The sequence below is a fragment of the Ornithorhynchus anatinus genome, chromosome 20 (genome assembly GCF_004115215.2).
Source record: "Ornithorhynchus anatinus isolate Pmale09 chromosome 20, mOrnAna1.pri.v4, whole genome shotgun sequence".
Classification (NCBI taxonomy): Eukaryota; Metazoa; Chordata; class Mammalia; order Monotremata; family Ornithorhynchidae; genus Ornithorhynchus; species Ornithorhynchus anatinus.
The window spans coordinates 11,358,128-11,372,579 of NC_041747.1; the positions used below are offsets into that span (position 1 = coordinate 11,358,128).

General features: G+C 50.0%; 1 protein-coding gene across 3 annotated transcripts in view; it reads right to left on the bottom strand.

Moving 5' to 3' along the window:
• The window catches only part of RAB20 (RAB20, member RAS oncogene family), a 34,428-nt gene extending 24,721 nt beyond the window's left edge, over window positions 1-9,707 (bottom strand). For 2 of the 3 annotated variants that reach the window (XR_005661154.1, XR_005661156.1), the window contains exon 1: window positions 9,513-9,583. Coding sequence is in view for 1 of the 3 variants with exons in the window: in XM_029048052.1 (XP_028903885.1) it covers window positions 9,513-9,684 (172 nt within the window). In the remaining 2 variants the exon portion in view is untranslated. Of the gene's footprint in view, window positions 1-9,512 lie in introns of all 3 variants that reach the window. The other variant, XM_029048052.1, reaches the window with a different exon arrangement.
• Between the last annotated feature and the right edge of the window lie 4,745 nt (window positions 9,708-14,452).

Sequence of the window (14,452 nt, forward strand, 5' to 3'; positions counted from 1 at the left end):
AAACATACTTGACCTCGATTAGCCATTTCACCCGAATCAAACCCCACACTGGTGGCTCTAAAATAACTTTTCCTACTGTACAGAACTTCCGGGGTGTCTTGTCCAAGGCGAAGGAGACAGGGAGAAGGATCTGAAATGCAACCAACTAAGCTTGTTTGGTTATTTTTTCAATCTATTTGAATACAATGTTCCTGGCATACCTCAGGACAAAGTTCAGGTTAGTTTCCATTAGTCCACTTCACAATCACCAGCAAGATCTGATTCCAAGGGCAGCTTTGCTTTGGGGCCAAAAACACCCAGGAGATTACAACACCTCCTAGATAGTAAGCTCCTGGTGAGCAGGGAACACTGTCTGTCTACCAGCTCTGTCGTGGCCAATTCTCCCAATCAGGGGTATTTATTGAGCGCTTACTATGTGCAGAGCACTGTACTAAGTGCTCGGGAGAGTACAACAGAATTAGCAGACAAGTTCCCTGCTCCTCCCAATGTGCTCAGAACAGTGCTCTGCACACAGTACATGCTCAACGGTAGGGGGTGGGGGGCAGGTTCTCAATGCCTCCAACCTTCAGTTACCCCCTCAAACCTTTTAGGTAAAGAGAACAGCCCAAGCAACAAAATAATGACCACAATCCATGCCAAACTGCTTGTTATCAGATCACTGACATGAACATATCACCGGAATGATATTTGTTGTGCATTTATGTGATAGGCACTGTACTAAGCACTGGGATAAATACAAGATAATCAGGTTGGACACAGTCCCTTGTCCCTCAACAGGCGGAGGAGGCAGAAATGTGGGGGGGGCTTTGTGTGTTTCGTTATTTTTTTTTTTAATAAATGAGGGAACTGAGGCACAGAAAAGGTGCCCAAGGTCACACAGCAGACAAGTGGCAGAGTTGGGAACCCAGGTCTTTGGACTTTCAGGCCTGTGTTCTTTCCACCAGCTCACCTTGCTTCCCAAAAGCTGCCCAGAGACTAATTAATAATAATAATGGTGTTTGTTACCCACTTCCTACTTTTCCCAAGCACTGTACTAAGCTCTGGAGTAGATACAGTATAGACAGATTGGACAGAGTTTTTGTTCCCCAGAGGCTCACGGTCTAAGAGGAAGGGAGAATGGGCATTTAATCTCCTATTTTACAGATGAGGTAGAGTCACAGAGAAAAAAAAAAAGACCAAACCCCAAACTGGCAGTACCCCAAAACCTTCTAAAGGAGATGGGAAATGCACTGCCAGGGACTTTACCAAAGAGCAAGAACCCGCTCTGCCCTTGGCCGTTTGCCACCCAGGGTTTCACATTCTGTACTGCCCGCCTACTCACTCTAAAATCCAAGAGTTGGGAAACGCGGAACTTCCCTCCTCCACCTCTTCCTCCTCTCAGTTCATCTATTCCCCGGCTGTGTTGCAATTTCATTTCTCCAACTTCCAACCTCAGGTTCACCCCATCCTGCCCCCTCAGGGATAATGGGGGGTGCTTGGTAAGGGCTTATTAAGTGTCCCGAGGTAGATACAAGTTACACTGTACTCTCCTAAACTCTTCGTACAGTGCTTTGCAGACAGTAAGCGCTCAATAAATACGATCGAATGAACAGACTGGCTCAATCATTCGACTGTATTTATTGAGTGCTTTCTGGGTACGGAGCAGTGTACTAAGCGCTTGGGAGACTACAAATTAACAATATAACTGAGTTGGTAGGCACATTCCCAGTTCACAACGAGCTTAGAGCCTAGAGGGAGTCATTATTTAGTCATTATTGGGTTGGGGGTCGAGGACCAGGTAGGGTTAAGCTGAATTACTAACTGTCAGGGTGAGAAACGAAGAAAGGGCCTTCTCTCCCACAAACCTACAGCTGTGTAGCTGTCTCTCCCTAAATTCTAACCAAACGCAAAAATGGCAGCATGGTTTAGTGGAAAATGTACTAGGTTTCTTGTCCTGGCCCTCCTACCTGTCTGCTGTGAGACCTCGGGCAAGTCATATAACTGTTCGGTGCCTCGGTTTCTTCATCTGTAAACTGGGAATAAAATACCCACCTCCCTCTTTTGTAAGACTCTGAGCCTCGGGGAGGGAGGGGCCGGTAACTGTGCCTGACCCTGACTCTAAAGAGCGTCATAAATACTACGATTATTTTCAGAAGCGGCATTTTGGGAGACGAGTGGCCCAGACATGCTCTCCCCCTCTAGACTGCAAGCTCATTGAGGGCAGGGAATGTGTCTGTTACATTGTTATATTGTCCTCTCTCTCCTCTTTCCATGGCATTTGTAAAGTTCTTACTAGGTGCCAGGCACTGTTCTAAGCGCTGAGGTAAATACAAGGTAATCGGGTTGGACCCAGTCCCTGTCCCACATGGGGCTCTCGGTCTTAATTCCCATTTTACAGATGATGTAACTGAGGCCGGGAGAAGTGAAGTGACTTGCCCCACAGCAGACAAGTGAAAGAGCCTAGATTTGAACCCAGGTCCTTCTGACTTCCAGGCCCGTGCTCTATCCACTAGGCCGTGCTGCTTCTCTCCCAAACACTTATTAGGGTGCTCTGCACACAGTAAGTGCTCAATAAACATAATATTGCTCAAAAACAAAAATAAATGATTGATTGGCCTCTGACCCGTCCTAAATCGATCACTCCCTCCTCTCCAAAATCGATGACTCCATCCTCCTTAATGCAAAAGAGATTATCTTCCTTCCCCACCTTGTCCTTTGTGAGAAATGGCTTTCTTCTGCGATAGGCACGGCCAAAGTAGAGATATCTAGATTAAAAACCATTTGTTGGGAAAGAAATCCAACAGCCTTCATTGTTTTCCCTCCTCTCCCCCCCAGGGGCAAGACGCAAACAATACACAGAATGACAAAGGAAGGAGATTTTCTTCAGAAATTTTGGGAGACGGTCAAAATATTCAAGATTTACTTTCATGTAAGCAGGCAGGAAACCTGTCTACCCTCCCAAGCGCTTAGTACAGGGCTCTGCACACAGAAACTCTCAAATACCGCCGATGAGGATGAGGTAAATACAATCACCTCTGCTACAACGTTTGATGGTAACCCTGGGGAAGAAGGTGAGGCTGTGTACATGGCCAAAAAGATAAAGAGCAGGCATCGAGCTTGTAAGCAAAATCTTCAACATTGCCATTTACTCAAAGAATGACGGAGAATATGCTTTTATAAAATCAAATGGGTAATCTTAGATAGTGGTAGGAAGATCGATTTTGCAACTCAAATCATGAATCATGGTAAATCGCAACTGCCGCATGTCAAGGATCCAGCGAAATATAACTAACTGAAGATTACTCCCATATCTGGCTATAATAAATACTGTCGGCATTTGTTAAGCGCTTACTATGTCCTCGCCGTCCCTCGGTCTCGCCTATCCCGCCGTCGACCCCTGGGTCACGTCCTCCCGCGGTCCTGGAACGCCCTCCCTCCTCACCTCCGCCAAACTGATTCTCTTTCCCTCTTCAAAACCTTACTTAAAAATCACCTCCTCCAAGAGGCGTTCCCAGACTGAGCTCCTCGTCCCCCTCTACTCCCTCTGCCATCCCCCCTTTACCTCTCCGCAGCTAAAGCCTCATTTTCCCCTTTTCCCTCTGCTCCTCCACCTCTCCCTTCCCATCCCCACAGCACTGTACTCGTCCGCTCAACTGTATATATTTTCGTTACCCTATTTATTTTGTTAATGAATTGTACATCGCTCGATTCTATTTAGTTGCCATTGTTTTTACGAGATGTTCTTCCCCTTGACGCTTAGTGCCATTGTTCTTGTCTGTCCGTCTCCCCCGATTAGACTGTAAGCCCGTCAAACGGCAGGGACTGTCTCTATCTGTTGCCGACTTGTTCATCCCAAGCGCTTAGTACAGTGCTCTGCACATAGTAAGCGCTCAATAAATAGTATTGAATGAATATGTGCAAAGCACTGTTCTAAGCGCTGGGGGATATAAGGTGATCAGGTTGTCCCACGTGGGGCTCACGGTCTTAATCCCCATTTTGCAGATGAGGTAACTGAGGCACAGAGAAGTGAAGTGACTTGCCCAAAGTCACACAGCTGACAAGCGGCGGAGCCGGGATTCGAATCCATGATCTCTGACCTCCTAGCCCGTGCTCTTTCCACTGAGCCAAGCCGCTATATGAACGGCGACAAAGAAACACCTGAAACGAAAGCTACATTCTTATAGAAGGAAACAGAAAGATGAGTTTGAAGAAAAAAAAAAAATTGGGGAGGGAGAATCTCTTATTTATTCCTCTAGGATTCTGAAGGCCAAGAGTGTGGGCACAGGATACGGGGTCGGCCAACCCAGAAAAAAACAAACCCCCAAAAATGGTATTTTAAACTTGAATTCTGGTCCTCTTCCTTTTTCAGGACCCATCTCAAAAATTAGACGGCTCCTCACTTTTCACACAGGGCCCGGCGCCCGGGGGCCGAGTTCTAGTCCCGGCTCTGCCACTGCGCTTAGTACTCTGCACAAAGTAGGTGCTCCATATATATGACCGTCAGGTCACCCGAGGCAAGTCGCATCACTTCTCTGGGCCTCAGTTTCCTCCATCTGAGAACTGGGGATTTAATACCTGTCCTCCTTCCTCCTGAGACTCTGAGCCCCGGGGTCTGATATGATTATCTTGTATCTACTCCCCAGCGCACAGCACAGTGCTTGATAAATCCCACTATTTTTAAAACAGGACTTCCTACCACTCCAAAATACCGCATCAAAACCGCTTTAGACAGTCTCTCAATGGTACGTTCCTTCTAAGCAGGGAACACGTCTGCTAATTCTGTTCTACCGTCCTCTCCCAAGCGCTTAGTGCAGTGCTCTGCCCATAATCAGCGCTCAATAAATACCACTGATTGGCCGATCGAACCACTCGGTCCCTTTGCCAGGATTTCTAGGCCAGAAGGTGGTTTGGGGAGAGAGAATTGAGGAGGCAGGCCTGAACAAGTGAAAGATTTCAGGAATAAGAGGAAAACAGCAGCGCCGGGAAAAAGTCTGAATGTCTTACAAGAAAAGCCTATATCGGGAACAGCCCGTAAACGAAAACTCCAAACCCTTGGGTGACACAATATCTGTTGCCGACTTTCTGTTGCCGACTTGTTCATTCCAAGCGCTTAGTACAGTGCTCTGCACAAAGTAAGCGCTCAATAAATACTATTGAATGAATGACTTAAGAGTCCCTGCTCTAATAAGAAAAACCCTAGAAATAATACTCCATGTTAAACTCTCCCAAGTGCTTAGTACAGTGTTCGGCAGACGGTAAGGGCTCGATAAATACGACCGATTGATTGACTGAACGTTTCCTTGCTCTTTTTGGCCATCACGAAGCATGAAAGTTCTTGTCTGTCCGTCTCCCCCGATTAGACTGTAAGCCCGTCAAACGGCAGGGACTGTCTCTATCTGTTGCCGACTTGTTCATCCCAAGCGCTTAGTACAGTGCTCTGCACATAGTAAGCGCTCAATAAATACTATTGAATGAATGAATGAAAGCTGGCAAGAGCACTGGGGAAACTTCTTCTAAACCCTTAGGTACCATTTGCAAAGAGGCACGCAGGCTAATGCTTAGACTTTGAAATACCGGAACGTGTGGAAAAGGGATAATCGGTTAACGATTTTCAATACGACCCGGTGAATTTAAGCTACAGCCCAAATAAGATCCTGCTACTCCCTGCCCCTCTACACGTGGTATTCTTGTTCTTTAATGGTCTCTACACTGGAATCCCCGTGTATAAAATATATCCGCTTTAGAAAGAAAAGTTCCCCCTTATTGTCCGAACTTAAAAAACAAATCACCCAAACACAACAAAAAATTAAAAAAAGCGGAGCCGGAATGCCTTTTTCTGAACTTGGTAAATTCAAGGGTGCTGATTTTCCCTTTGGCCATTCTTTTTATGGTATTTGTTCGGCGCTATGTGTCAGACCCTGTTCTAAGCGCTGGGATAGGTACGAATTCATCAGTTTGGACACTCTCCCACATGGGGCTCTCCGTCTAAGTAGGAGGGAGAACAGGTATCGAATCCCCAGAGAAGCAGCGTGGCTCAGTGGAAAAAGAGCCCGGCCTTTGGAGTCCGAGGTCATGGGTTCGAATCCCGGCTCTGCCCCTTGTCAGCTGGGTGACTGTGGGCGAGTCCCTTCACTTCTCTGGGCCTCAGTTCCCTCATCTGTAAAATGGGGATTGAGACTGTGAGCCCCACATGGGACAACCTGATTCCCCCGCGTCAACCCCCGCGCTTAGAACAGTGCTCTGCTCATAGTAAGCGCTTAACAAGTACCAACATTATTAAGAAGAAACAGTGCCCACCCCAGACAATCCTGTTCACCTGTCAGGCAAGGGGAAAGGTTAATTTCTCTGGAAATACCGTAACCACCACGAGACCGTGAACCCGCTGTAGGCCGGGAACATGGCCAGCAACTTTGTCCTCTCGTCCGCTCTCCCCAGCGCTTAGTATAGTGCTCTGCACACAGTGAGCGCTGAAATAAACACCACCGATTTGTCGCCCGGAAGGATCCTGAGACTGAGCAGAAAGCGGAATCGTTCTTTCATTCGTCCATTCAATCGTATTGATTGAGCGCTTACTGTGTGCGGAGCACTGTGCTAAGCGCTTGGAGTGTACAATTCAAAGCCTTACTGAAGGCCCGTCTCCTCCAGGAAGCCTTCCCTGACTGAGCCCGCCTCTCCTCTCACTCCCTTCTGTGCCGCTCATACTTGCTCCTTCATTCATCCTCTCCCCCTTCCCCTCACCACATAATCTGTAATTTGCTTATTTTTTTATATTGTCTGCCGCTTCCTCCAGACCGTGATCTCCATCCGTTGCCGAAGTGTCCACTCCAAGCGCTTAGTCCAGTGCTCTGGACATAGTAAGCGCTCAATAAATACTATTGAATGAATGAATTGTGGGCAGGGAATAATAATAATGATGGCATTTGGTACGCGCTTTCTGTGTGCGAAGCACTGTTCTAAGCGCCGCAATGTGTTTGACGTTCTGTCGCCCTCTCCCAAGCGCTTCGTACAGCGTTGTGCGCAAGGTAAGCGCTCAATAAGTAAGAATAATAATATTAAGAAGAAATGGAGGGGGTGAATACAGGTTGGTGGGGGAGGGGGATTTTCCACGTGGGTTTGAGGGGGGAGGGGCGCACTTTCTTCGGCTTTTCCCTGCAACGTGGGGGGTTGGGAGGGGCCGGATTTTAGGGGTGGCTTGTGTTGTCAAGGTTGGCTAGTGGGTGAAAGTAATAATAATGATAATAATAATAGTAGTATTTGCTCAGCATTTACTACGTGCAAGGGGGCGCCCAGTACAGCGCTCTTGCACGCAGGAGGAGCTCAAAAAAATCCCACGGGTTGATCGGAGGGACGCAAGCAGTACGTGCTGGGGTGGAATAATAATAGTATTTGTTAAGACCTTACTATGTGTTAAGCAGTCTTCTAAGCGCTGGGGATAATAATAGTATTTAAGAACTTACTATGTGCTAAGCACTGTTCTAAGCGCTGGGATCATAGCAATTAAGAGCTTACTATGTGCTAAGCACTGTTCTAAGCGCTGGGATAATAATATTAATTAAGAGCTTACTATGTGTTAAGCACTGTTCTAAGCTCTGGGGATAATAATAGTATTTAAGAACTTACTACGCGTTAAGCACTCTTCTAAGCGCTGGGGATAACAATAGTATTTGTTAAGAGCTTACTATGTGCTAAGCACTGTTCTAAGCGCTGGGATAACAATAGTAATTAAGAGCTTACTATGTGTTAAGCACTGTTGTAAGCGCTGGGGATAATAGTAATTAAGAGCTTACTACGGGTTAAGCACTGTTCTAAGCGCTGGGGATAATAATAGTATTTAAGAACTTACTACGCGTTAAGCACTCTTCTAAGCGCTGGGGATAACAATAGTATTTGTTAAGAGCTTACTATGGGCTAAGCACTGTTCTAAGCGCTGGGATAATAGTAGTAATTAAGAGCTTACTATGGGCTAAGCACTGTTCTAAGCGCTGGGATAATAATAGTAATTAAGAGCTTACTATGTGTTAAGCACTGTTGTAAGCGCTGGGGATAATAGTAATTAAGAGCTTACTATGTGTTAAGCACTGTTCTAAGCGCTGGGGATAATAGTAATTAAGAGCTTACTATGTGTTAAGCACTGTTCTAAGCACTGGGCATAATAGTATTTAAGAATTTACTATGTGCTAAGCACTCTTCTAAGCGCTGGGGGTAACAATAGTATTTGTTAAGAGCTTACTATGGGCTAAGCACTGTTCTAAGCGCTGGGATCATAGTCATTAAGAGCTTACTATGGGCTAAGCACCGTTCTAAGCGCTGGGGCGTGGCTCAGTGGATAGAGTACGGGCTTTGGACTCAGAGGTCATGGGTTCGAATCCCGGCTCTGCCACTTGTCGGCTGTGTGACTGTGGGCAAGTCACTTCACTTCTCTGTGCCTCAGTTCCCTCAGCTGGAAAATGGGGATGAAGACTGTGAGCCCCACGCGGGGCAACCTGATTCCCCTGTGATTACCCCAGCGCTTAGAACGGTGCTCGGCACATAGTAAGCGCTTAACGCATACCAACATTATTATTATTATAGTAATTAAGAGCTTACTATGTGTTAAGCGCTCTTCTAAGCGCTGGGGATAATAATGGTATTTAAGAGCTTACTGTGTGTTAAGCACTGTTGTAAGCGCTGGGGATAATAGTAATCAAGAGCTTACTATGTGTTAAGCACTGTTCTAAGCGCTGGGGATAATAGTAATTAAGAGCTTACTATGTGTTAAGCACTGTTCTAAGCGCTGGGGATAATAATAGTATTTAAGAACTTACTATGTGCTAAGCACTCTTCTAAGCGCTGGGGGTAACAATAGTATTTGTTAAGAGCTTACTATGGGCTAAGCATACGACCCAACCGTCCCTGGGCCACGGGAGCTTCAGTCTCCGTTTTCCAGAGGAGGAAACTGAGGCCCGGAGAGGGGAAGACGCTCGGCCAAGGCCCCGCGGCGGCGGCGGCGGGATTAGAACCCAGGTCCTCCCGACCCCTCGGGCCGGGGCTCCTACCCCCTAGGCCGCCCCGCTTCCCCGGAAATGAACCGTTAAATACTAACCGACCTAATAACCCCGGGGCTTGTCCTGTGTCCCTCCCTGTCGGCTCGAATAAATCATGTGGGTATTTGTTAAGCGCTTTACTAGGGGCCGAGCACTGTTGTAAGCGCTGGGGCGGGTACGGGGGTCATCAGGTTGCCCCACGTGAGGCGCCCAGTCTTCACCCCCATTTTACGGATGAGGGAACTGAGGCCCGGCGAAGGGACTGGCCCACCGTCACCCAGCCGACAAGGGGCGGGGGCCGGGATTCGAACTCATGACCTCTGACTCCCCAGCCCGGGCTCTTTCCACTGAGCCGCGCCGCTTCTCTAGCCAGAGTGGGATTCCTTCCCCCCTTTCCCCCCTCCCCGCCCTCCCTTTCCCCCCTCCCCGCCCTCCCTTTCCCCCCTCGGGCTTCGCTAAGCGCCGAGCGCTTGCGGCGGGCGGGGGCGACCGAGTCCCGGGGGCCCCGACCTGCGGTGTCCCAGAGGGAGATGTTGTAGGAGCGCCACTGCTTGAGGTAGAAGGCGCCGCCCACGGTGCTGACGGGGTCGGGGAAGCGCCGCTCCATGTAGCGCTGCAGCAGCGACGTCTTGCCCACGTTCATGTCCCCCAGCAGCACCACCTTCACGTCCGGACGCCGCATCGCCCCGCTGCGGACCCCCCGCCCCCGCCGGCCCCGCGCCCACGGGATTGCCCCCCGCCCCCCACCAGGCTCCGCCCAATCACGCTCCGCCTTACTGGTCCTTAGCCCCGCCCCCACCCGCAGCCCCGCCCAATCACGCCCCGCCCCGCGGCCCCCGCCCAATCACGCTCCGCCCTGCTGGTCCTTAGCCCCGCCCCGCGGTCCCCGCCCAATCACGCCCCGTCCTACAGATCCTTAGCCCCGCCCCGCGGCCCCCGCCCAATCACGCCCCGTCCTACAGATCCTTAGCCCCGCCCCGCGGCCCCCGCCCAATCAATCACGCTCCGCCCTACAGATCCTTAGCTCCGCTCCCACCCCGTGGCCCCGCCCAATCACGCCCCTTAGCTCCGCCCCCTCCCGCAGCCCCGCCCGATCACGCTCCACCCTACAGATCCTTAGCCCCGCCCCCTGAGCCTCGCCCAATCACGCCCCGCCTTACAGATCCTTAGCCCCGCCCCCGAGGCCTCGCCCAATGACGCTCCGCCCTACAGATCCTTAGCCCCCGCCCCCCGCAACCTCACCCAATCACGCTCTGCCCTACAGATCATTAGACCCGCCTCCTCAGCCCCGCCCAATCACGCTCCGCCCTACAGCTCCTTAGTCCCGCCCCCTCAGCCTCGCCCAATCACGCTCCGCCCTACGGATCCTTAGCCCCGCCCCCGAGGCCTCGCCCAATCACGCTCCACCATACAGATCCTTAGCCCCGCCCCTGCGGTCCCGCCCCTGCGGTCCCGCCCCATTGATCCTTAGCTCCGCCCCCTCCCCGCAGCCCCGCCCATCACGCTCATAATCATGTTGGTATTTGTTAAGCGCTTACTATGTGCCGAGCACTGTTCTAAGCGCTGGGGTAGACACAGGGGAATCAGGTTGTCCCACGTGGGGCTCACAGTCTTCATCCCCATTTTCCAGATGAAGTCACTGAGGCCCAGAAGTGACTCGCCCACAGTCACCCAGCTGACAAGGGGCAGAGCCGGAATTCGAACCCATGACCTCTGACTCCAAAACCCGGGCTCTTTCCACTGAGCCATGCTGCTTATATTGTGCTTTCCCAAGCGCTTAGTACAGTGCTACTAGTATAGTACAAGTGGCGGAGCCACATTCAAACCCATGACCTCGGACTCCCCGGCCCGGGCTCTAGCCACTGAGGCACGCTGCTTCTCTCCTAGTGTGGCTCAGTGGAAAGAGCGCGGGCTTGGGAGTCCGAGGTCGTGGGTTCGAATCCCGGCTCTGCCCCTTGTCGGCTGTGTGACTGTGGGCAAGTCACTTCTCTGCGCCTCAGTCCCCTCATCTGTAAAATGGGGGTTCAAAACTGGGAGCCCCCTGTGGAGCAACCCGATCACCTTGTATCCCATCCCCCCCCCCCCACCAGCGCTTAGAACAGTGCTCTGCACATCGGAAGCGCTTATCAAATGCCACCATTATTTTTATTATTCTCTGGGCCTCGGTGCCCTCATCTGTAAAATGGGGATGAAGACCGGCGAGCCCCACGGGGGACCACCTCATCACCTTGTATCCCCCCCAGCGCTTAGAACAGTGCTTCGCACGTAGCAAGCACTTAACAGATGCCATCATTATTATCACAGTAAGCACTTGTACACTCCAAGCGCTTAGTACAGTGCTCTGCACGTAGTAAGCGCTCAATAAATACTACTGAATGAATGAATAAAGTACCATCATTCTTGCTATTAAGAGATATATTATTAAGATATATTAAGATATTGACATATATTATTATGTAATAATATGTATATTGTTAATATGCTATTATTAAGATAGATAGATAGATAGATATATATTAAGATAGGAGCAGATAGACACACGAGTTCAGGTTCAGATCGTGGAAAGAGCCCGGGCTTTGGAGTCAGAGGTCATGGGTTCGAATCCTGCCACTGCCATTCGTCAGCTGGGTGACGGTGGGCAAGTCACTTCACTTCTCTGTGCCTCGGTGACCTCATCTATAAAATGGGGATTGAGACTGTGAGCCTCACGCGGGGCGACCTGATGACCCTGTCTCTCCCCCAGCGCTTACAACAGTGCTCGGCACATAGGAAGCGCTTAACAAATACCGACATTATTATTGTAAACTGGCTGGGGGCAGGGACCGCGCCTACCGACCCTGTTGAATTGGACTCGCCCAAGCGTTCAGTACAGTGCGCCCAGAGCTCGAGAAATACCATCGGCTGAGAGGGGAAAACCCAGCGGACCGGGCCTGGGAAAGGGAAGGGGACGGATTTGTGAGCTCTTAGGCAATCCTGACGTGAGGGGGGATGAAGCAACGCGGGACTTGGCGCAGGGGAAGTGACTTTGTCAGCAGGGCCTAGAGCAGAGTGGAAACAAGTGAGCAGCGGCGCCTGCCCTGGCGCCCCGGCACGGGGCCCGAGGGTCAGGAGGCCCCGGGTTCTAATCCCAGATCCGCCGCTTGTCTGGTGGGTGACTTCGCTTCTCTGGGCCTCAGTTCCCTTCTCTGTAAAATGGGGATAAAAGCCCCTCAAAGGGCAGGGGCTGTCTGTATCTGTTACCGATTTGTCCATTCTAGGCGCCTAGTACAGTGCTCTGCCCAGAGTAAGCGCTCAATAAATACTATTGGATGAATGACCTGTGAGCCTCCCGCGGGACAGGGGACTGTGTCCAACCCCATCAGCTTCTATCTACAAGAACAGTTCCTGGCACATAGGAAGTGGTTAATAAATACCATAATTATAATAATTATTATTATTATTACTTGTCCGCTGTGTGACCTTAGGCATTTAGAGAAGCAGCGTGGCTCAGTGGAAGGAGCCCGGGCATGGGAGTCAGAGGTCATGGGTTTGAATCCCTACTCTGCCACTTGTCAGCCGGGGGACTGTGGGCATGTCACTTCACTTCTCTGGGCCTCAGTGACCTCATCTGTAAAATGGGGATGAAGACTGGGAGCCTCACGTGGGACCACCTCATTACCCTGTATCTACCCCAGCGCTTAGAACAGTGCTCTGCACATAGTAAGCGCTTAGCAAATACCAACAACTTCACTTCTCTGGGCCTCAGTGACCTCATCTGTAAAATGGGGATAAAGACTGGGAGCCTCACGTGGGACCACCTGATGACCCTGTATCTCCCCCAGCGCTTAGCACAGTGCTCGGCAAATAGTAAGCGCTTAACAAATACCAACATTATTATTATTAAGTCGTTTCACTTCTTTGGGCCTCAGTTACCTCATCTCTAAAATGGGGATTAAGACCGTTTAAGGAACTAGCAGGTCCACCAAGTACGTATCGTCCCCGGGCCAGTGAGATAAGAACCCTGGTTCTCATCCCGGCTCCGCCACTTGTCTGCTGGGTGACCTTGGGCAAGTCACTTCACGTCTCTGGGCCTCGGTTTCCTCATCTGGAAAGTGGGGATCGCGACCGTGAGCCCCACCTGGGACAAGATCAGTGTCCGACCTGATTTGTTTGTATCCCCCTCCGCCCCCCAGCACTTAGTACCCCGCCTGGCACAGAGCAAGCCCTTCTCAAAAACCGTAATTATTCTTCTTCTTCTTTCGGAGGATGTTCAGACAGGCACTGCAACAGGTGAAACAGGATTTCCGCTTTGCGCTCGACTCTCTTCCCTCTGCAAACTTTGGAAAGTCGCGGTCTCCCGGTGAGCCAGAGAGGTGGAATTTCGGGGGGGGGGGGGGGGGGGGGTCATACTAAATATTAACCAACCCGTCGGCCGCTCCGGGAATCCACACAGACCCATTTATAACCGAAAATGATTCTTTTTTTTTTTTTTTCAATTATTAACCCCCGGGATGAATCCCGGCCGGGGTGGACGACGACCGCGGTGCTTTGACTGGAAAAAAAATAAGTTGGGGGAAACGATTAACCAAGCAACTTTCGGTCAGCTCCGTGATTTGGAGGGGAGAATCGTCAACTGATGCTGGAATTTTTTGTGTGGTATTTGTTAAGCGCTTACTAAAGATGTGAATCTGAGGCACTCTTGCTAGTGGTTATTTATTTAGTTATTTACTTATTTAGTGGTCCACTGTACATATTTTCATTACCCTATTTATTTTGCTAATGAGATGTGCATCGCCTTGATTCTATTTATTTGCTATTGTTTAATGAGATGTGCATCCCCTTGATTCTATTTATTGCTATTGCTTTTGTCCGTCCGTCTCCCCCGATTAGACTGTCAGCCCGTCAGTGGGCAGGGACCGTCTCTATCTGTTACCGATCTGTCCATTCCGAGCGCTTAGTACGGTGCTCTGCACATAGTAAGCGCTCAATAAATACTGCTGAATGAATGAATGGAGGGGTTCCTAGCCGAGGGCTGGGTACCCTGAACGTTTCCACTTGACTCTTGCCCCTGTGGAAGCAGAAGCAATTTGCAGCTGGCATCTGGGGCGGAATTGATCTCCCCAAAATAATAATGTTGGTATTTGTTAAGCGCTTACTCTGTGCAGAGCACTGTTCTAAGCGCTGGGGGAGAAACGGGGTAATCAGGTTGTCCCACGTGAGGCTCACAGCCTTAATCCCCATTTTACAGATGAGGTAACTGAGGCCCAGAGAAGCGAAGTGACTTGCCCAAGTTCACACAGCTGACAAGTGGGGGAGCCGGGATTCGAACCCATGACCTCTGACTCCCAAGCCTGGGCTCTTTCCACTGAGCCACGCTGCTTCAATAAACACCACTGATTGAAAAATTTGATTGTGTGTGTACACACACATATATACATATGCACATATATTTATAGTCTAGATAAAGAATG